Source organism: Leucoraja erinacea, chromosome 3 (genome assembly GCF_028641065.1).
Source record: "Leucoraja erinacea ecotype New England chromosome 3, Leri_hhj_1, whole genome shotgun sequence".
Lineage (NCBI taxonomy): Eukaryota > Metazoa > Chordata > Chondrichthyes > Rajiformes > Rajidae > Leucoraja > Leucoraja erinaceus.
Genome location: NC_073379.1, coordinates 8022089 through 8045835, shown reverse-complemented (window position 1 = coordinate 8045835; position 23747 = coordinate 8022089). Strand labels below are relative to the sequence as shown.

Below are 23747 nucleotides of genomic sequence, written 5' to 3'. Positions count from 1 at the left end.
ATCTCACACCACTATCAGGTCACCTGTCGGTCTCCGGCAACCCAAGGAATAAACTTCCAGCCTGCCCAAGCTCTCCTTTTCGCTCAGGTCCTCGAGTCCTGGCAACGGGCAACGTCCTCGTAAATCGCTCTCTCTCTGTGTACCCTTTCCAGCTTGACAACATCGTTCCGATAACAAGGGTATAACAGACTATGCATTCTTTTTACTCAGAGAGTGGTAGCTGTGTGGAATGAGCTTCCAGTGAAGGTGGTGGAGGCAGGTTCGTTTTTATCATTTAAAAATAAATTGGATAGTTATATGGATGGGAAGGGAATGGAGGGTTATGGTCTGAGCGCAGGTATATGGGACTAGGGGAGATTATGTGTTCGGCACGGACTAGAAGGGTCGAGATGGCCTGTTTCCGTGCTGTAATTGTTATATGATTATATGATTCACCCTATCAATTCCCTTCATGATTTTAAACACCTCTATAAGATCATGGATTTCTAAGTTCACAAGTTCTAGGAGCAGAAATAGACCATTCGGCCCATCAAGTCTACTCCGCCATTCAACAATCATGGCTGATCTATCTCTCCCTCTCAACCCCATTCTCCTGCCTTTTCCCCGTAACCCTTGACACCCGTTCCAATAATGATCACCCCTCATCCTCCTGCGATCCAAGGAATAAAGTCCTAGCCTGCCTCAACCTCTCCCTATAGCTCAGGCCCTCGGGTCCTGGCAACATCCCGGTTAAAATGATCAAGAATATATGCAGAAAGGTTATCTTGGAAGAAAAACCTACCCATTCTCCACCAGCTGTGCATTGCACACAGTGCCAGTTTAGAATGCTTTTATTTGAATAAGATTCTTCAGCTCAAGGCCAGCATGAATGGTGATGAGTGACCAGAATTTTAGAGGTGTATCCATTTCATGTTCAGAGAGTTATGGAGTGTCATAGTGATACAGCCTAGAAACAGGCCCCTCAGCCCAACTTGCCCACGCCGACCAACATGCCCCATCTACACTAGTCCCACCTGCCTGCATTTGGCCCGTCCTATCTGGATACTTTCAAAAGCAAGCTAGATAGGACTTAAAGATAGCGGAGTCAGGGGGATATTGGGAGAAGGCAGGAACGGGGTATTGATTGGGGATGATCAGCCATGATCACATTGAATGGTGGTTCTGGCTCGAAGGGCCGAATGGCCTCCTCCTGCACCTATTGTCTATTGTCTATCCATGTACCTGTCTAAATGTTTCTTCAATGTTACGAGAGTAATATATCATAGCTGGGAGACAATCAAAGAATACCAGTCTCACCCTGGCCACTCCTTCTCCTCCTCTCTCCCACTAGCCAAGAAGTATAGAAGTCCTGAACCAGGGGCCACAGTTTAAGAATAAGGGGTAAGCAATTTAGAACGGAGATGAGGAAATACTTTTTCACCCAGAGAGTTGTGAATCTGTGGAATTCTCTGCCTCAGAGGGCGGTGGAGGCCGGTTCTCTGGATGATTTCAAGAGAGAGCTAGATAGGCCTCTTAAAGATAGCGGAGTCAGGGGATATGGGGAGAAGGCAGGAACGGGGTACTGATTGTGGATGATCAGCCATGATCACATTGAATGGCGGTGCTGGTTCGAAGGGCCGAATGGCCTTCTCCTGCACATATTATCTATTGTCTATAGAACACACGCCTCAAAATTCAAGGACAGTTTCTTACCAGCAGTTATCAGGCAACTTAAACCATCATCCCAACAACTAGAGGGCAGTCCTGATGTACTATCTACCTTATTGGAGACCCTCTTTGATCGGACCTTATTGGACTTGCACCCCTTCCGTGTGATTTTTCCGGGTGCTCTGGTTTCCTCCCACACTCCAGCATGTACGGGTTTGTAGGCCGATGGGCTTTGGTAAATTGTAAATCATCCCTAGTGTGTGTGTAGGGTAAGGTTAGTGTGGAGGGATCGCTGGTCGGCGTGGACTTGGTGGGCAAAAGAGGCTGTTTCCACGCTGAATCTCTAAAAACGAAAAAACTAGAAAGCATTGAAGCAAGTCTCACTCAACATCGATAAGATTGAAAGTAATTGTTAGTAGAGTTGGTGGCCCACTGAGTCCGCGCCGGCCAGCGATCCCCGCACATTAACACCATCCTACACACACCAGGGACAATTTACAATTGTTATACCAAGCCAATTAAACTACAAACCTGTACGCCTTTGGAGTGTGGGAGGAAACCGAAGCACCCGGAGAAAATCCACGCAGGTCACGGGAGGAACGTACACACTCCGTACAGACAGCACCCGTAGTCAGGATCGAACCCTGGTTTCTGGCGCTGTAAGGCAGCAACTCTACTCCATATTCCATATTCCATGTGAGTTACGCCATAAGACCATAAGGCATAGAAGCAGAAGCAGACCATTCGGCCCATCAAGTCTACGCCACCATTCATCATGGCTGATCTATCTTTCCCTCTCAACCCAATTCTCCTAGGAGCCTTCTCCCCATAACCCCTTTCCTGCGTTGGGCACTCGGGTCAAACCCCAGACGCTCCTAAGTCTAAATTTGCAAGGATAGTAGTACGTGACCACTGAATATGTTTCATCAGCAGGAAATATCTGTATGCAAATGTTGATCGGATTTGCATGTTCACCCTGTGACCGTTTAGAGTTTCTACGGGTGCTGCAGTTTCCTCCATCATGTCTTCCAAGGACATGTGTGTTAATTGGCTTGAGTGTGACAGGAGTGGGTGTGAAAGTGGGATTACATTGAACTGGTGTGAATGGGTGATCGATGGTCGGCATGGACTTGGTGGGCTGAAGGGCCTGTTTCCATGCTGTACCTCTAATCTTAATAACTAATGCCTACTGTAGTCCCAAGGAAACTTTGCACACCAGTGCTCTAAATGCAAGAAGCTCCAAGTACATCAGCAAGACCAGGCATAGACTCAGTGGCCGTTTCACTGAACACTTGTTCTCGGTCTGCCAAGGCCTGTGGGATCTCCCGTTTGCTAACCTTTTAACTCCTCTTCCCATTCCCACACTGACCTTTCCGTCCTGGGCCTCCTCCTCCATTGCCAGAGTGAGGCCACACACAAACTGGAGTAACAGTAGCCCATATTCCGCTTGGGCAGCCTAAGCCCCTGTCCCACTTGGGCAATTTTTTCGGTGACTACAGGTGACTAGGCTGTCGCCACATGGTCGCGGGGTGGCGCCTGTATGGCCGTGAGTCGTCTCCTCAAGTCGCCTAAAGAGTCGTAACGTTTTTCTGGTCGCCGCTGGATTTTGAAATGTTCAAAACGTTTCGGCGACTGTGGGCTCGTCACAGCTTGTCTTCTCCTGACGTAGGAACTGACGCAGGTTGGCGCCGGGTGCTGTCTTTGGTGAATTCCATTGGCGACGAACTCCATCAACCAGTGACTGAATTGTCTTCAGTTGTCGCCGACAGGGTCATAGCTTGTCGTAGGTTGCTACATGTGTGGTCGTAGGTTGTCATAGGTGTGGTCGTAGGTGGACGTCCTAACGGGTCGGCGGTTGTCGGTAGCTTGCCCTAGCTTGACGTTGACTAGGTGGTAGGTTGTTGTAGCTTGTCGTAGACATTGCCGTGGGGGGGGGGCAGGTCCAGTCACCGCTTTTTTGGCGACCTGCTACGACTGTGACAGTCGCTGGAAGTGGCCAAAAAAGTTGCCTAAGTGGGACAGGCCCTTTCTAATCTACTGGTATGATGAAGATTGTATTTCGAATTTTAGGTAACCTCTCACTAACCCCCCCCCCCCCACCCCAAATCCCCCCAAATCTCCCCCCTCCCCCCCCCCCCCCCCAAACCCCCCCCCCCCCCCAATCCCCCCCTCTCCCCCAAATCCACCCCTTTCTCCCTATTTCCCCAGTGGCTCACCCTGACTCATTTCTCCCCTCCACCTAACCTCCACCTGTGGATTTCAGGAGAGGGAGGAGGAGGACTCAACCAACACCAATCACCACCAGGGGCACTGAGGTGGAGGTGGTCGCCAACCACAGGTACCTTGGTGTGCAGCTTGACAGTGAGCTGGACTGGAAGAGTCATATGGAGGCGGTGTACAGGAAGGGACAAAGTCGACTGTATTTCTTAAGGAGGCTAAGGTCATTCAACATCTGCCAACCCCTACTGTGCAGTGTCTACCATTCAGTGGTGGCCAGTGCTCTGTTTTTTGCTGTGGCCTGTTGGGGAGAAGGCGCCCGCATAGCGGACAAAAACAGACTGGATAAGCTGATCAGGAAGGCCGGCTCAGTGGTCGGGGCTGAGCAACTAACGGTCCAGCAGGTGGCAGAGGCCCGAACTCTGAATAAACTGGGTTCAATAATGACCAACCCCACTCACCCACTCCACGCCCTGAAGGTGATCAAGAGCAGCATCTTCAGTCAGAGACTGATTGCACCAATGTGCAAAACGGAGAGATATAGGAAGTCTTGTATACCTGCTGCTATAAGGTTTTATAATGCACAAAAATAATTTTGGATTTTTTTAGTATTCATTCATTGTATTTTAACTTATTAAGTATTGAAGCTGTCTGTGGAAATGTGTGGTGTTATGTCTGTCTTGAAGCTGTTGTGGCACTGTAATTTCCTGTAAAGGATTATTAAAGGTTATTCAATTCAATTCAATAACCCACCCCTCTCACTGCATCTTTCCTCCGGCTTCACAATCTGCATATCTTCACACCAGTCTCACCTTTCTTTCTTATCTCTTATCAACAATCCCCCTCGCCTGTGTTGAACTATTACCTGCCTCCCCCCTCTTCCAGCTTCCTTCTTACCCCCCCCCCCCCGTACAATCAGGCTGAAGTTGGGCCCCGTTCCCCCAACACAATATTCCACCACTCACCCATAGCCCCCAAATGCGCAGGCGCGGCTCATTTCTCCTCATCCCCCAACACTCCCTCCCCCTCCTCTTCACCCTCCCTCTTCTCTCCCCTCTCCTCCCCCCCTCCTCCACTCCCTCCCTCTCTTTGCCCCTACCCTCAGTCACTCACTACCTCCCTCCATAACCCCTCCGCATCTATCTCCCTGCTCCCCCACTCCGCACCTCTCCCCCATCTCACTCCTCCACTGAACACAATGTTTAAATATCTTTAAACACCATTTAAAAATCTCTAAAAGGGTAAAATTCAACAAAGGCCAACTTTATCGGCACGCTATCCATAGCGACTCTTTGCGTACTTTGCGTGTAGTATGCAAAACAAAGAATTTCACTGTGGCATGTCACAGTCATGGAGCCATAAAGGGATACAGTGTGGAAACAGGCACTTCGGCCCAACCTGCCCGCACCGGCCAACATGTCCCAGCTACACTAGTCCCACCTGCCTGCGTTTGGTCCATATTCATCCAAAACTGTCCTTTCCATGTACCTGTCTGTTTCTTAAATGTTGCCTCAACTACCTCCTCTGGCAGCATGTTCCATACCCCCACCACCCTTTGTCCTCTGGACCAAGATTCCCCTACTCTGGGCAAGAGACCTCCACCCGATCTATTCCTCTCGTGATTTTATACACCTCTCTAAGATCACCCCTCATCCCCCTGCTCTCCAAGGAATACTCAACCCAGCCTACTCAACCTCTCCCTACAGCTCACACCGTCTAGTCCTGCAACATCCTCGTAAATCTTCTTTGTATCCTTTCCTACAACAAGGGGCCCAGAACTGAACACAATACTCTAAATGCGGCCTCACCAACGTCTTATACAACTGCAACATGACCTCCCAACTTCTATCCGCACATGTGATGTGAGGATAGAATTGGATAGACCACGTTTCGGGTCGAGATTGAAGGTCTGAAGGGTCTGGGCCCGAAACGTCACCCATTCCCTCTCTCTGGAGATGCTGCCTGTCCCGCTGAGTTACTCCAGATTTTGATGTCTACCTTTGGTTTAAACCAGGATCTGCAGTTTCTTCCCACACAATCCATAAACTATCATCGATTATCTTGTATAAAGTTGAACACAATATTTGTGTGTCAATACAATAATTTAATACCTGTTTATTTGAAAATAATCCTACAATACCAATAAGTACGACCAATGACTGCTCATACAAGAGAGAGTTAGATTTAGCTCTTAGGGCTAAGGGCATCAAAGGATATGGGGAAAAAGCCGGAACGGGGCACTGATTTTGGAAGGTCAGCCATGATCATATTGAATGGTGGTGCTGGCTCAAAGGGCCGAATGGCCTACTCTGGCACCTATTTCTATGTTTCTATCTATATTACAATAGTTTACTATTCATATATACTTCAGCAGTGAATTGACTTGTTGTGTTCAAGAAGGAACTGCAGATGCTGGAAAATCGAAGGTAGTCAAAAGTGCTGGAGAAACTCAGCGGGTGCAGTAGCATCTATGGAGCAAAGGAAATAGGCAACATTTCGGGCCGAAACCCTTCTTCAGACTTGTTGTGCCTTTTTTTTTTCAATTCAGTGTACAATATGCTTTATCACTTTTATTGATTTATCAGTTGTAATTACAAAGTCAATGTTTCTGCTATGATCTGTTGCATCAACACACCAGTGCATGCAAGAGGTTTATTTCTGCTAAGTCCACAAGATCTATCGGCTAACACGACTAACTGGGCAAGTTGCAGTTTGTAATGATATCATGCTGTGAAAGAGCATCTTGTATTCAACTGCAGATGGACACAAAATGCTGGAGTAACTCAGCGGGACAGGCAGCATCTCTGGAGAGAAGGAATGGGTGACGTTTTCGGGTCGAGACCCTTCTTCGGACTGAGAGTCGGGGGAGGGGGAAACGAGCGATATAGACGGTGATGCAGAGAGGTACAGAATAAAGGGGAGAAGGCAGGCACGGGTTATTGATGGGGGACGATCAGCCATGATCACAATGAATGGTGGTGCTGGCTCGAAGGCCGAATGGCCTCTTCCTGCACCTATTTTCTATGCTTCTATTTTTCTAAATGAACGAAAGATGTGCAAAAAAGTAACGAAGAAAAAGGAAACAGGCCGTTGTTGGCTGTGGGCTAGGTGAAAATGAGTTACAGACAATGAGACTCAACAGGATGACTTAAAGCCCTGTCCCACGGTACGAGTTCATTCCAAGAGTTCTCCCGAGTTTGCCCTGATTCGAACTCGGAGATGTACGGTAATGGCCACTCGTCAGTACTCGGGGCTCTCGTGGACATTTTTCATCATGTTGAAAAATCTTCACGAGTCTTCCCGAGCTTACCTGCCGTTAGCGAGTCTTCCCGAGTACCTGCCGTTAGCACTAAGAGACGTCCCCGAGCTCGGACGTACCGCTACGTACATTCTCCCTGCTTACCACGAGTTTGATTTTTTTTAAATTCGGGAGAGATCTTGGAATGAACTCGTACCGTGGGACAGGGCCATAAGGACAACAACTTGGGAGGGATGGAGAGAGAGGGGATGCGTTTGGTTCGAGGTACAGCATGGAAACAGGCTCTTCAGCCCACTGAGTCCGCACTGACCAGCAATCACCCAAAAGCTAGTTCTATTCGACACTATTCTACGCAGAGAGATATGGAAGGGTGAGGTGTGAAAACGCGAGATCAAAGGGGAAGCAGGTCAGCGAAAATGCAGGCTAGACCATTGTGAGCTGAGGGGAAGATGACAACGAGGCATACAAAGATAATATTTTAATCAGGAGGACAGTCAAATTAGTCGGGAGAACTAGGATGGGGGAGGGATGGAGAGTGAGAAGGATAAAAGCATGGGCTACTTGAAGTCAATATTCATACCGCAAGGTTCAGTTTCAGTCATAGCTTCAGCTTTAGTTTATTGTCACGTGTGCCGAGGTACAGTGAAAAGCTTTTGTTGCGTGCTAACCAGTCAGCAGGAAGACAATACATGATTACAATCGAGCCATTTACAGTGTATAGATACATGATAAGGGAATAACATGATAAGGGGATAAGGGGGGTAAGCTGCCCAAGTATTTTGTGCCTACCTTCGGTGTAAAATGGCATCTACAGTCCCTTTCTACATATATTGTGTCTAACTGTGTCGGAAGGAACAGCAGATGCTGGTTTAAACCGAAGATAGACGCAAAATGCTGGAGTGACTCAACGGGACAGGTGGCATCTCTGGTGAGAAGGTACGGGTGACTTTTCGGGTCAAGACCCTTCTTCAGTCCTTCTATCCATAGATGCTGCTTGTCCCGCTGAGTTAGTCCAGCGTTTTGTATGTAACTGTGTTTGGATCGAGGCCGGTTTCTCCCGATCATTGATGCTTTGGGTTATTTCTTCGTTCATTCCCTGCCAGGAGGTATTAAGCTTTCATGTTGGGATAGACAGGCATGGCGTCATATCCCTCAGGCGGCTTGGTCCGCGCCCTGGCGTGGTCTTCGCAGTAGAGCTGTCCTTCGATGAAGAAGTATCCCTTCTGCTTGAGATTCACCTCACAGTCCGCGCAGACAAAGCACTCGGGGTGCCGGTACTTGTCACGAGCTTTCACCACCGTCCCACTGCAGGGGAAATGTATCAAAAAATAATATACAAAAAAAAAATAACACAACCAAAATTATCTCTGCATGCAAGGTCAAAGCAAATCATGAGGGTAATAGATCGGGGAGACACACAGAGTCTCTTGCCCAGAGTAGTGGAATCGAGGACCAGAGGACATAGGTTTCAGTTGTACAGGGCCCTAGTGAGATCACACCTGGAGTATTGTGTGCAGTATTGGTCCCCTCATTTGAGGAAGGACATTCTTGCTATTGAGGGAGTGCAGCGTAGGTTAATTCCCGGGATGGCGGGACAGTCATATGCTGAGGGAATGGAGCAGCTGGGCTTGTACACTCTGGAGTGTAGAAGGATGAAAGGGTATCTCATTGAAACATATAAGATTGTTAAGGGCTTGGACACGCTAGAGGCAGGAAACATGTTCCCGATGTTGGGGGAGTCCAGAATCAGGGGCCACAGTATAGGAATAAGGAGTAAGCCATTTAGAACGGAGACGAGGAAACACTTTTTCTCACAGAGAGTGGTTAGTCTGTGGAATTCTCTGCCACAGAGGGCGGTGGAGGCCGGTTCTCTGGATGCTTTCAAGAGAGAGCTAGATAGAGCTCTTAAAAATAGCGGGGTCAGGGGATATGGGGAGAAGGCAGGAACGGGGTATTGATTGGGGATGATCAGCCATGATCACATTGAATGGCGGTGCTGGCCCGAAGGGCCAAATGGCCTACTCCTGCACCTATTGTCTATTGTCTATTGTTTAAAGGGGTAACTTTTTTTACACAGAGGGTGGTGGGTGTATTGAACGAGTTGCCTGAGGAAGTAGTTGAGGCAGGGACTATCGCAAGGTTGAAGAAACATTTGGGCAGGTACATGGACAGGACAGGTTTAGAGGGATATGGGCCAAATGCAGATGGAACATTGTCACAGCGGTAGAGTTTCTGCCTTACAGCACCAAAGCCCCGGGTTCCATCCTGACTACAGGTGTTGCCTGTACGGAGTTTGTACGTTATGTGTGGGTTTTCTCTGGGATCTCCGGATTCCTCCCACATTCCATATAGGTTAATCGGCTTGGTATACATGTTAATTGTCCCTGGTGCGTGTAGGATAGTGTTAAGGCGCGGGGATCGCTGGCCGGTGCAGACTCGGTGGGGCCTGTTTGCGCGCTGTGTGACTCCAGGAAACTGATTTTCGACGTTATATAGGTCAGAAATTGCAACAGAGGACTGGGAAAGCTCCAAAGGTGGGAAGACCGTGAACCTACTCGTCTTGTAAAAGTACTTACACAATTCCGTTTCCGCACTTGTCACAGAGCGGCAGCTTCTGAACGCTACCCGCCGACGCACCGACCTTCGTCACTGGAGCTCTCACGCTTTTGGTCACAGCTGGGCGATTGCCTTTGTCAGCTTGCACAGAATTAGGGAACGGTTAACACAAGCACAGAGAACAGTACAGCACATGTTTCCATAGCACCCAAATCTTGCCATGCGCGTCTCCTACTAACTTTGCCACTCTCGTTTTTGACTGGGGAAAGAGTTCAAATATTTCCAAATTTTAAAATAATCCACCCTGTGGTAAGAGATTAAATATATTCCAAATTGAAACTAATCCGAGGGGTGGGAGATTGCAACCTTCACGTGGTCCACCCTTTTGACTAATGCAATTTCCGAAGATCTTTCCTGGTCCCAGCACACTAATGCCAGCATAAAGATGCCAGCATCAGCTCCTCTACTTCCTGGGAAGATTACGGAGAGTCGGTATGTCAAGGAGGACTCTCTCGAACTTCTACAGGTGCACAGTAGAGAGCATGCTGACCGGTTGCATCGTGGCTTGGTTCGGCAACTTGAACGTCCAGGAGCGGAAAAGAATGCAGAAAGTTGTGACCACTGCCCAGTCCATCATCGGCTCTGACCTCCCCACCATCGAAGGGATCTATCGCAGTCGCTGCCTCAAAAAGGCTGCCACCATCATCAAAGACCCACACCATCCTGGCCACACACTCATCTCTCCGTTGCCATCGGGGAGAAGGTACAGGAGCTTGAAATCTGGAACTTCCAGGTTCAGGAATAACTCTTTCCCCACAGCCATTAGGCTGTTAAACACAGCATCAGCCAAACTCTGAAGCATAACAGCCTATTGCACTTTAACTGTTTATTTATTGTGTGTACATATATATATATATGGTCTATGGTCTATAGACACACTGAACTTTTAGCTCCTGTTCTGTATTATGTTTACATATTCTGTTGTGCTGCAGCAAGCAAGAATTTCATTGTCCTATCTGGGACACATGCCAATAAAACTCTCTAGACTTGACTTGATAAACCCGATGTGCACAAACAAGATCAAATAGACCAAGTTGACCTACAACTTTAGGCTGTGCACGCCACACGCAAGAAGAAGAAGATTAACCTGACAAAGGATTCTGACCCCTGTCAGAATTTCCCTGTGCCTCTGAGGCATCAGTAAATCAGATTAACTTCTCTGCATTACTAATGACACCACCCATAATGAGCAAGGTGACAGGAAGAGTATCATGTCATGTTATAGGAAAGATGTCGTCAAGCTGGTAAGGATGCAGAGAAGATTTACGAGGATGTTGCAAGGATGAGAGGGAATCTCATTGAAACATATAAGATTGTTAAGGGTTTGGACACGCAGGAAACATGTTCCCGATGTTGGGGGAGTCCAGAACCAGGGGCCACAATTTAAGAATAAGGGGTAAGCCATTTAGAACGAAGATGAGGAAACACTTTTTCTCACAGGGAGCGGTGAGTCTGTGGAATTCTCTGTCTCAGAGGGCGGTGGAGGCAGGTTCTCTGGATACGTCTGTTCTAGTCTCTGAGATCCAGTGAGGTGTAACTCTGGATACATTCACGAGAGAGCTAGATAGGCCTCTTAAAGATAACGGAGTCAGTGGATATGGGGAGAAGGCAGGAACGGGGTACTGATTGGGGATGATCAGCCATGATCACATTGAATCGCGGTGCTGGCTCGAAGGGCCAAATGGCCTACTCCTGCACATATGTCTATTGTCTATTGACTCGAGGGTCTGAGCTATAGGGAGAGGTTGAGCAGGCTGCGACTATTCCTTGGAGCTCAGGAGGATGAGGATGAACTGGTAGAGGTGTATACAATCATGAGGGGAATAGATGGGACAGATTGGTTACAGAGAATAGGGGAATCGAGAACCAGAAGAGATAGGTTTAAGGTGAGAGGGAAAAGATTTAACAGGAACCTGAGGGGCAATTTTTTTCACTCAGAGGGTGCTGGTATATAGAACGAGCTGCCAGTGGAGGTGGTTGAGGCAAGTACTATAACAGCTTTCAAAAGACATTTGGACAGGTACATGAATAGGAAAGGTTTTGTTGGATATGGGCCAAAGGCAGGTGTGGAATTAACATTGATGGGCCCATATTAACAAATGGCCTGGATAGAGTGGATGTTGATAATATGTTTCTGGTAATGGGAAAGCTTAGGACCAAAGGGCACAGCCTCGGAATAAAAGGCAATGCCCGTAGAATGGAATTTCTTTAGCCAGAGGGTGGTGAATCTGTGGAATTTATTGTCAAGTCATTGGCAATTTTTTGGGTATTGCGCATTCATTGATGAGGCCAAGTTTAAAAAAGAACTGCAGATGCTGGAAAAATCGAAGGTAGACAAAAATGCTGGAGAAACTCAGCGGGTGAGGCAGCATCTATGGAGCAAAGGACTAGGCGACGTTTCGGGTCGAGACCCTTCTTCAGACTGATGTGGGGGTGGGGGGGGGGAGGGGGGGGGGGGCGGGAAAAAGAAAGGAAGAGGCGGAGACAGTCGGCTGTGGGAGAGCTGGGAAGGGGAGGAGAAGGAGGGAGAAATCAAGGACTACCTGAAATTGGAGAAGTCAATGTTCATACCGCTGGGGTGTAAACTACCCAAGCGGAATATGAGGTGCTGCTCCTCCAATTTACAGTGGGACTCACTCTGGCCATGGAGGAGGCCCAGGACAGAAAGGTCGGATTGGGAATGGGAGGGGGAGTTGAAGTGCTGAGCCACCAGGAGATCAGGTTGGTTATTGCGAACCGAGCGGAGGTGTTGGGCGAAGCAAACCTGCGCTTGGTCTCACCGATGTGGTTTGATGAGGTCAAGTCATTGGGTATTTTTAAAGCAGAGTTAATTAGTACGGGTGTCAGGGATTATGGGAAGAAGGCAGGAGAATGGGGTTGAGAGGGTAAGATAGATCAGCCATGATCGAATGGTGGAGTATATTCGATGGATGGAATGGCCTAATTCTGCTCCTAAGTCCCATGGCATCTTGGTTGTCATGGGTGGGTTAGGCCGAAGGACCTGTTGACTCCATGGCCCTCTGACTCAAGATACAAGATACATTTATTTGTCACATGCACCAATTGGTACAGTGAAATGTGTGGTCGCCACTTGTGGAGAGGGCGGCACGGTGGCGCAGCGGTAGAGTTGCTGCCTCACAGCGCCAGAGACACGGGTTCCATCCCGACCACTGGTGCTGTCTCTACGGACTCACCACTTTCATCTGACTCCAGGTAGTCCTGGATTGCCCGGAAGGAGCCAGATTGTCTCGGCTCATTGCTCTCCTCCTGGTCTTCGTGCAACATTTTATAAACATCCGACTGTTGAACTCCAGGCGCTGGGTCTGACCTGCACAAACACATGCACCAGTAAAGCAACCGATATTGTTCCATGGAGCAGAGCAACTGTACAGTAAATCCCAAAGCAGTGGAGAGGGCGGCACGGTGGCGCAGCGGTAGAGTTGCTGCCTCGCAACGCCAGAGACCCGGGTTCCATCCTGACTACTGGTGCTGTCTGTACGGAGTTTGCACGCTCTCCCCGTGACCTGCGTGGGTTTTCTCCAGGATCTCTGGGGTCACAGCTTAAGGATAAGGGGGAAATCCTTTAAAACCGAGATGAGAAGAACTTTTTTCACACAGAGAGTGGTGAATCTCTGGAACTCTCTGCCACAGAGGGTAGTTGAGGCCAGTTCATTGGCTATATTTAAGAGGGAGTTAGATGTGGCCCTTGTGGCTAAGGGGGATCAGGGGGTATGGAGAGAAGGCAGGTACGGGATACTGAGTTGGATGATCAGCCATGATCATATTGAATGGCGGTGCAGGCTCGAAGGGCCGAATGGCCTACTCCTGCACCTAATTTCTATGTTTCTATGTTTCTATGTTTCCACCCACACTCCAAAGACGTACAGGTTTCTAGGTTAATTTCTAGGTTCTTGGTTCAGGGGTGACGGAGGAACTGAAGGAAATCCACATTAGACAGGAAATGGTGTTGGGTGGACTGATGGGGCTGAAGGGACTGAAGACTGATAAATCCTCAGGACGCATTGGTGATCATTTTCCAATGTTCTATAGATTCAGGATCTGTTCCTGTGGATTGGAGGAGAGCTAATATTATTCCACATTTTAAGAAAGGCGGGAGAGAGAAAACGGGGAATTATAGACCAGTTAGCCTGACATCAGTGGTGGGGAAGATGCTGGAGTCAATCATAAAAGATGAAATAGCGGCACATTTGGATAGCAGTAACAGGATCGCTCTGAGTCAGCATGGATTTATGAAGGGGTAATCGTGCGTAACTAATTTTTTTGAGGATGTAACTAGGAAAATGGTCAAGGGAGACCCAGTGGATGTAGTGTACCTGGACTTTCAGAAAGCATTTGATAAGGTCCCACATAGGAGATTAGTGGGCAAAATTAGGGCTCATGGTCTTGGGGGTAGAGTGCTGACATGGATAGAAAATTGATTGGCAGCTAGGAAACAAAGAGTAGGGATTAATGGGTCCCTTTCAGAATGGCAGGCAGTGACTAGTGGGGTACCGCAAGGCTCGGTGCTGGGACCGCAGCTATTTACAATATACATCAATGATTTAGATGAAGGGATTCAAAGTAACATTAGCAAATTTGCAGATGACACAAAGCTGGGTGGCAGTGTGAACTGTGAGGAGGATGCTATGAGAATGCAGGGTGACGTGGACAGGTTGGGAGAGTGGGCAGATGCATGGCAGATGAAGTTTAATGTGGATAAACGGGAGGTTGTCCACTTTGGTAGCAAAAACAGGAAGGCAGATTACTATCTAAATGGTGTCAAGTTGGGAAAAGGGGAAGTAGTACAATGAGATCTGGGTGTTCTTGTTCATCAGTCAATGAAAGTAAGCATGCAGGTACAGCAGGCAGTGAAGAAAGCGAATGGCATGTTGGCCTTCATAACAAGAGGAGTTGAGTACAGGAGCAAAGAGGTGCTTCAGCAGTTGTACAGGGCCCTATTGAGACCACAGTCCCCTAAGTTGAGGAAGTACATTATTGCTATTGAGGGAATGCAGCATACAAGGGTAATTCCCGGGATGGCGGGACTGTCATATGCTGAGAGAATATGGCTGGGCTTGTACACTCTGGAATGTAGAAGGATGAGAGGGATTCTTATTGAAACATATAAGATAATACAGGATTTGGACACGCTAGACGCAGGAAACATGTTCCCGATGTTGGGGGAGTCCAGAACCAGGGCCACAGTTTAAGAATAAGGGGTGATCCATTTAGAACGGAGATGAGGAAACACCTTTTACAGTGGGACTCACAGGAGTTGTGAGTCTGCGGAATTCTCTGCCTCAGAGGGCGGTGGGGGCCGGTTTTCTGGATACTTTCAAGAGAGAGCTAGATGGGGCTCTTAAAGATAGCGGAGTTAGGGGATATGGAGTGAAGGCAGGAACGGGGTACTGATTGTGGATGATCACCCATGATCACATTGAATGGCGGTGCTGGCTAGAAGGGCTGAATGGCCTACTCCTGCACCTATTGTCTATTGTCTATCATGTATAATTTGCTTGGTAAATTTGTAAATTGCCCCGAGTTTGTACAGTTAGTGTGTGGGGATCGCTGGTTGGTGCGGACTCAGTGGGCTAAAGGTCCTGTTTCCGCACTGTATCTCTAAACCAAACTCAACTATACACTTCAGGCCATTTATCTTCGAAGATTCCCAGCCCAAAATGTTGTCTGCCCATTTCCTCCAATGATGCTGCCTGACCTGCTGAATTCCTCCAGTACTTTGTTTTTTAGCCCAGGATTCCAGCTTCTGCAGACAATATTTAACTTGCCTCTGGGCATTGAGTTGAACTTTCCTCAAAACTATTTTGGTTTTGGCAGTGATGGTGTCAGAGTGTAGCACAGTTGTTAGAGTTGCTGCCTCACTGAGTCAGAGACCCGGCTTTGAGTGGTGATCTTAAAGAGTGTATAAAATCCTAATGGGAATAGGTAAGGTGATGGAACGGTCTTTTCCCACGGTCGGGGAAATCAAAAACCAGGGTGTTAATGTGCGGGGATCGTGGGTCGGTGCGGACCCGGTGGGCCGAAGGGCCTGTTTCCGTGCTGTATCTCTAAACTAAACTAAAATACATAGATTTAAGGTGAACGATGAGAGGGGATCTTATAAGATTATTAAGGGATTGGACACGTTAGAGGCAGGAAACATGTTCCCGATGTTAGGGTAGTCCAGAACCGGGGGCCACAGTTTAAGAAATAGGGGTAGGCCATTTAGAACAGAAATGAGGACATTTTTTCTCACTCAAGAGAGTTGTGAATCTGTGGAATTCCCTGCCTCAGAAGGTAGTGGAGGCCAGTTCTCTGTATACTTTCATGGCTTGAATCTGTTGTGTAATTTAGTTTAAATATATTTAAACTTGTGATGGCAGGAATGTTATTGCATGCCTGTTGTTGCAGGATGTGGGAATAGGCAATAGACAATAGATGCAGGACTAGGCCATGCGGCCATTTGGCCGGCACCGCCATTCAATGTGATCATGGCTGATCATCCACATTTAGTACCCCGTTCCTGCCTTCTCCCCATATTCCCCGATTCCGCTATTTAATGAGCCCTATCAAGCCCTCTCTTGAAAGCATCCAGAGAACCTGCCTCCACCGCCCTCTGAGGCAGAGAATTCCACAGACTCACCACTCTCTGTGCGAAGAAGTGTTTCCTTGTCTCCGTTCTAAATGGCTTAGCCCTTGTTCTTAAACTGTGGCCCCTGGTTCTGGACTCCCCCAACATCGGGAACCATGAAGGTTAAACTTCAAATTAACTTACGTGCAAGCACGGAACAACCGTGAAAATAAATATGAAGGCAACACTGCCTCAATCGCATGGGAATTTGACCGCGATAGACCTATTCTAGGTTGAGAAGCTTCAACTTGATGCAATTTGGAGGCAACGATGAGCAACGAGAGCTGATGATACCATCTACAAAAGGAAATCCTTCCCTTGCTCTTTGCCTTTGTAACTGCACATGGACCATTGACTGATAACCACGCCTGTGAATCAAATCGCTAAATGCGTAGTATGAGCACACAAATAAAGCCACTCAACAAGTTGGTGTGGGCGTAGGAAACCCAGAATGGAAAAGGGGAACATTTCTATTAATGAAGAAGGCGGCACGGTGGCGCAGCGGTAGAGTTGCTGCCTTACAGCGCCAGAGACCCAGTTGCAGTATAATGTGGATAAATGTGAGGTTATCCATTTTGGTGACAAAAACGGGAAAGCAGACTATTATCTAAATGGTGGTCGATTGGGAAAGGGGGAGATGCAGCGAGACCTGGGTGTCATGGTACACCAGTCATTGAAGGTAGGCATGCAGGTGCAGCAGGCAGTAAAGAAAGCGAATGGTATGTTGGCTTTCATAGCAAGAGGATTTGAGTATAGGAGCAGGGAGGTTCTACTGCAGTTGTACAGGGTCTTGGTGAGACCACACCTGGAGTATTGCGTGCAGTTTTGGTCTCCAAATCTGAGGAAGGACATTATTGCCATAGAGGGAGTGCAGAGAAGTTTCACCAGACTGATTCCTGGGATGTCAGGACTGTCTTATGAAGAAAGACTGGATAGACTTGGTTTATACTCTCTAGAATTTAGGAGATTGAGAGGGGATCTTATAGAAACTTACAAAATTCTTAAGGGGTTGGACAGGGTAGATGCAGGAAGATTGTTCCCGATGTTGGGGAAGTCCAGGACAAGGGGTCACAGTTTAAGGATAAGGGGGAAATCCTTTAAAACCGAGATGAGGAGAACTTTTTTCACACAGAGAGTAGTGAATCTCTGGAACTCTCTGCCACAGAGGGTAGTTGAGGCCAGTTCATTGGCTATATTTAAGAGGGAGTTAGATGTGGCCCTTGTGGCCAAGGGGATCAGAGGGTATGGAGAGAAGGCAGGTACGGGATACTGAGTTGGATGATCAGCCATGATCATATTGAATGGCGGTGCAGGCTCGAAGGGCCGAATGGCCTACTCCTGCACCTAATTTCTATGTTTCTATGTTTCTATGTTCAATCCCGACTACGGGTGCTGCCTGTTGTACGTTCTCTCTGTGAAAGTGTTCAGCAAAGATTTATGAGGATGTTACCAGGACTAGAGGGTGTGAGCTATAGGGAGAGGTCGAGTAGGCTGGGTCTCTATTCCATGGAGCGCAGGAGGATGAGGGGAGATCAGGGCTGACTGGGATATCAGGGTCGGCAAAAGATTATGAACATTTCAAAATCCAGCGGCGTCAAAAAAAAAGTTGCGACACTCGAGAAAACAGCGCGCGTCAATATGTCACCACGCCGCGTCACGTCGCGAATTTTTCGGTGACCCGATACATCACAGTCAATGTTGCCGGCAGTCGCCGAAAAAGATCACCAAGTGGGCAGGCCCTTTATACAGGTACATGGATAGGACAGGTTTGGAGGGATATGGACCAAGTGCAGGCAAGTGGGACTAGTGTAGCTGGGACATTGTTGACCGGTGTAGGCGAGTTGGCCTGTTTCCACACTGTATCACCCTATGATGTGGGTTTTCTCCGGGTGCTCTGGTTTCCTCCCACTCTCCAAAGACGTGCAGGTTTGTAGGTTAATTGGCTTCGGTAAAAAATGTAAAAAATTGCCCCTAATGTGTGTGTGTGTGTGTGTGTGTGTGTGTGTGTGTGTGTGTGTGTGTGTGTGTGTGTGTGTGTGTGTGTGTGTTTTAGTGTGCGGGGATCGCTTGTCGGCACGGACTCGGCAGACGGAAGGGCCTGTTTCCGCACTGTACTTCTAAATGAAAAACAAAACCAATGTCTAAGATAAGAGGAAATATTTTTGAAGCGTATTTCGGGGGAAAGGTTTCTTTATGTATAATACAATATAATAATAATACTCTATATATAATGTTGGGTAATTGTAACTTGCTGCCTGAGGTGGTGAAATCAGATATAATCACTACTTTTAAGAGACATTTAGACAGACACTTGAATAAGCAAGGCTTAAACGGATATGGAGGCAAATGGGATTAGCATCGATGGTCAAAAGGTTGGCATGGACATGATGGGCCAAAGGGCCTGTTCTGGGCTGTACAGGTCAATGACTCCTTTTTCAGAGATGTTTAAGATATGATACTTTCCATACAAAGCCAACATGGTGAGGATGTGGTTTAGTGGCGTGTTGCAATATTATGGACAATTTAAGCTGCAGTATCCCTCTTCTTGAATAAATGAAGGATTTGAATGAAGTTTTTTTAAAGAAAACCAAGACAATAAAGCTGTCAGGAGCAAATTCGAAACTACCCATGGTATTCGAAGACTTATGAAGTTGATATATTTGGATTAATGGGAATGAGATACTGCAGCTTTAATACTTAGACGTTTGTTAGATTGTTTTGTTATCTCAGTTGTTGCAAAGTTATGACATCTTCGGGATAGTTAGAATGACTTCAGTACGACCCGGTCAAACAATATTAAGGTCATCTGAACAGTTCTTCGCAGTTTAAGGCAGAAAAATATGCACAACAATCTTCTTTTTTTCGTGTGAATTACATTACAGTGCAGAGATTATAGCTAACAGATTCAATGCAAATCATGCAGCTCTCTCCCATGCAGGGTCAATGCAATAATAATGTGAACAAAGGAACTGCAGATGCTGGTTTACACCGAAGACAGACAGAAAATGCTGGAGTAATTCACCGGGACAGGCAGCATCTCTGGAGAGAAGGAATGGGCGACGTTTCGGGTCGAGACCCTTCTTCAGGCCGTTTCAAGAAGGGTCTCGACAATAAACGTCACCCACTCCTTCTTTCCAGAGATGCTGCCTGTCCAGCTGAGTTACTCCAGCATTTTGTGACTATCTTCTGATACAGTAATACTCTGATATCCATCATATAATGATAATAGAAAGGTCAATGGTTTAGCATCTAACTCAGTGAGTGGTTGTTCTCAACCTCCCCTTTAAATGTACTCAGGCCAGAGCAGTGGAATCGAGAATCTGAAGGCATAGGTTTAAAGTGTGGGGACGGAAGATTTAATAGGAACCTGAGGGGTAACTTTTTCACACAAAGGGTGGTGGGTGCATGGAACGAGCTGCCGGAGGAGGTAGTTGAGGCTGGGACTATCCCAACGTTTAGGAAACGTTTAAACAGGAACGTGGATAGGAGAGGTTTAGAGGGATACGGGCCAAATGCAGGCAAGGTGGGACTAGTGTAGCTGGGGCATGTTGGCCGGTTTGGGCAAGTTGGGCTGAAGGGCCTGTTTCCACGCTGTAAGACTCTACGACACTTTGACAAACCCACTCCAGCCTTAAAGCCTGCTTTGAATTCTGGTCTTCCTCTGATTCATGTCTTTCCCGCCATTACCTCTTGTGCTGTAAGTCATCTGGGACTCACACTCCCAAATGCCTTCTCAAAATCTCAAAAATCTTTCCCTCTTCTTTAAAGCCTGCTTTTTAAAACTCCTTAATTTGTCTCTGATTGTGCCTCAGTGATAGGGCATTCATTTTAAGGTTAAGATGTTATTTAATGCAAGGCATAGACATGGGCCTGTCCCACTAACGTGACATTTTCGGCACCCGTCATAGTTCATTGCTTGTTGGCGAAAATATTCAACAGGCGACCGAGGAGACTACTCACGACCATACAGGTGACACCCTGGCGACATGTCGCGGGGTGAAGCCTGTATGGTCGTGAGTAGTCGCCCAAAGAGTCGCACCCTGTTCTGGTCGCTGCTGGATTTTCAACATGTCGAACATTTCCGGCGATCTGTAACGACCTATGACGGGTGCCGGCAGTCGCCGAAAAAGTCACGTTAAGTGGGACAGGCCCATTAGAAAGGATTCATGTGTCAACCGTAAATAGCTTCACGAACGCGCTGGAATTCATTGCCACAGAAGGCTGTGGAGGCCAAGTCAATTGATATTTTTAAGGCAGAGATAGATAGATTCTTGATTAGTACATGTCAGGGGTTACGGGGAGAAGGCAGGAGATTGGGGTTAAGAGGGAGAGATAGATTAGCCATAATTGAATGGCGGAGTAGACTCGATGGGCCGAATGGCCTAATACTGCTCCTATCACTTATGAACATGAACTGATAAAATGATCAATTTACTCACACACTACATGCATACCAGGTTTATGAATGCCGTATAAAATGATGAAGCATAGAAATGATTTCAACATTAAATGCAAAGCAACATGCCAAGTATTTCCAGCATTTTTTGATCTTTCAGATTTGCAAGACACATTCTTTAGTTGCAATATTAGATCAAGAGACAAACTGCATGGAGCAAAATGCATCAAACATTCACTTTAGTTTATTGTCACGTGCACCGAGGTACAGTGAAAAGCTTTTGTTGCGTGCTAACCAGTCAGGTGAAATACAATACATGATTACAATCGAGCCATTTACAGTGTACAGAAACATGATAAGGGGATAGGGTTGCCAACTTTCCCGTTTTAGCCGGGACATCCCGTATATTGAGCTAAATTGGTTTGTCCCGTACGGGACCGGCCTTGTCCCGTATTTATTCCTAGTCGGGTCGAGGGGACTGTCGGGTCGGAGCGCCGCATCCGGTCCCATCTCACCCGTCCCGACGTAGTGCAGCCCATGGAGTGCAGCAGCAGCAGCAGCGCCTCGCCCGTGGCCCCGTCGGTCGGTCGGCAGCCCGGCCAGCTGTCCGACCTTCGGACCTTCGCTCACCGCCGACACCACCACCACCCCTCCTTCTCATGGCCGATCATCGGTTCGTGAGTTGGATGGGGTGCCGGACATCACAAGGCCCAGGGCCAAAACTCCTCAGCTGGCCCACCGGCTGGGCTTTGTGTACAGTCCAGCACCCGGGCCAACTCATCATTCACCGAGTCGGTCAACGAATTGCCGTTGGGAATTTGTCCCGTATTTTGGCCTTTTGTCCCTTATTTGGGAGTGAGAAAGTTGGCAACCCTCTAAGGGGATCACGTTTAGTGCAAGGTAAAGCCAGTAAAATTCACCAAGCTTGAGTATAGCATGCTTCCTGCAGCTCATAATCAACAATTTTAAACAGGGGAATGTTCACTATATATGTCAAGCCCCATAACTTAAATATCTACTTGAGAGGATCAAGGTAAGAAGGAACTTTTTTCTCTTTTAAGAAACTAAAACACTTTGAAAATCAATATTTTAACATTGAACCCAAAATTATAAATAAATAATAAAATTCAGACAAATGACTGAAAAAGCAAATGTTTTCACTGGTAAAAGCTCTTGGGCATATACGATCATAAGGTCATAAGACATGGGGGCAGAAGTTAAGAACCAGTTAGACAGGTACATGGATAGGCCAAGTTTGCAGTTCCCGGAGGTTGCAGGTGGTTGCCGGAGGTTGCAGGTAGTGGAAGCAGGTGGGGAGACTGACAAAAACCTCCAGGAACCGCACGGAAACCTTGGGTGGGGCGCAAAGTCTCCAGAGGTTTCCGTTCAGGTTTCCTAAGTGGGACAGGGGCAATATGGACCAAACGCAGGCTGGTGGGACTGGTGTAGCTGGGACATGTTGGCCGGTGTAGGCAAGTTGGACCGAAGGGCCTGTTTCCACACTGTATCACTCTAGGACCATGACTCTAGCTAAGCCACTCGGCCTATCGAGTCTGCTCCGCCATTCGATCATGGCTGATCTATTTCTCCCTCACATTACATGATGCTCAAATGTATTGAGTAAACCAGTCCTTGTGACGGGTATAACGTCGTATTTCTACAATAAGCACCTTCTTTGTTCCAGCAGAGACAAAATTCAAGGCAAAAATGCATGCAATCTGTCAAAAGATAAAACATAAAACCTGCTCGGGGTAGCAACTACTGAGAATGGTTTGGGTCTGGTATTAAACTTGTGTTCAAAGTAGCCTAGAGCCTGCAAGGAAAAATGATTAAAGATAATACAGCAGAAGCGGCGGACAAAAAAAAAACATAATCACATTTAGTCTCTATACTACTAAAATTAAGACATCATTGTGAAGTTTATTACCACATGTGAATATACTGTATAACCACTAGCGGATACAGTGCTAGACAGTTTATTTCACTCCAAGAAAGATCTTACCTGTAATTGTGCATTCACGTATTAGAATGTAAAGGGCTACCGTATCAAAAATAGTGAGACATTTGGTACCAGAAACCTTTGTGCCACTCGACGGCAGATTCATTTTATCCTTTGCCCTCACATGTATGTGTCATTTTCCCCCTAAAATTCTTTCTTCAGCAAAGATAAAAGTGATTTTGTTTCCCCCAATACGTATCAAGAGCTGGATGGAACATAGACAAGGACCGTGAAAGGGGTGGGGGGGGGGTGGAGTCTAGGGCAGTGGGAGGTGCCGGGTTTGGAATCCATACTTACGTCTCCTGTGGCTCAATGACCAGGCCTCGGAGTTGGCCCTGCAGGGCATCCTGTATGTTGCCGGCTGAGTACAGGCCAATTGGGGTATTATAGCTGGAGCTGACTACCTGCCTGTTCTCATCAATGTTTCCCGCCAGAAACGGCTGGGCTTTCCTGTTATGGGACTCGCCAATAGATTTGATTTCCTGCAAGTGTGAGGGCACAAAAAACACACAGGGCTACATGTCACGCTGAAGCTAAAAACACACATACCATGCATCTAGTTTTAGACAATAGACAATAGACAATAGACAATAGGTGCAGGAGTAGGCCATTTGGCCCCTCGAGCCAGCACCGCCATTCAATGTGATCATGGCTGATCATCCCCAATCAGTACCCCGTTCCTGCCTTCTCCCCATATCCCCTGACTCCGCTATCTATAAGAGCCCTATCTAGCTCTTTCTTGAAAGCATCCAAAGAACCTGCCTCCAGCGCCCTCTGAGGCAGAGAATTCCACAGACTCACCACTCTCTGTGAGACAAGTGTTTCCTCGTCCACGTTCTAAATGGCTTACTCCTTATTCTTAAGCTGTGGCCCCTGGTTCTGGACTCCCCCAACATCGGGAACATGTTTGCTGCCTCTAGCGTGTCCAAGCCCTTAACAATCTTATATGTTTCCATGAGATCCCCTCTCATTTGGAGTCAGACAG

General features: G+C 47.4%; 1 protein-coding gene across 1 annotated transcript in view; it reads right to left on the bottom strand.

Moving 5' to 3' along the window:
- Positions 1-7710: 7710 nt before the first annotated feature.
- Positions 7711-23747, bottom strand: part of LOC129695225 (PDZ and LIM domain protein 3-like) — a 55435-nt gene continuing 39398 nt past the window's right edge. Inside the window, exons 4-7 of the mRNA XM_055632004.1 lie at positions 23060-23244; positions 12934-13067; positions 9700-9820; positions 7711-8428 (exon numbers count right to left, since the gene is read on the bottom strand). Coding sequence (XP_055487979.1) covers positions 8233-8428; positions 9700-9820; positions 12934-13067; positions 23060-23244 — 636 coding nt within the window. The 3' untranslated portion in view covers positions 7711-8232. The remainder of the gene's footprint in view (positions 8429-9699; positions 9821-12933; positions 13068-23059; positions 23245-23747) is intronic.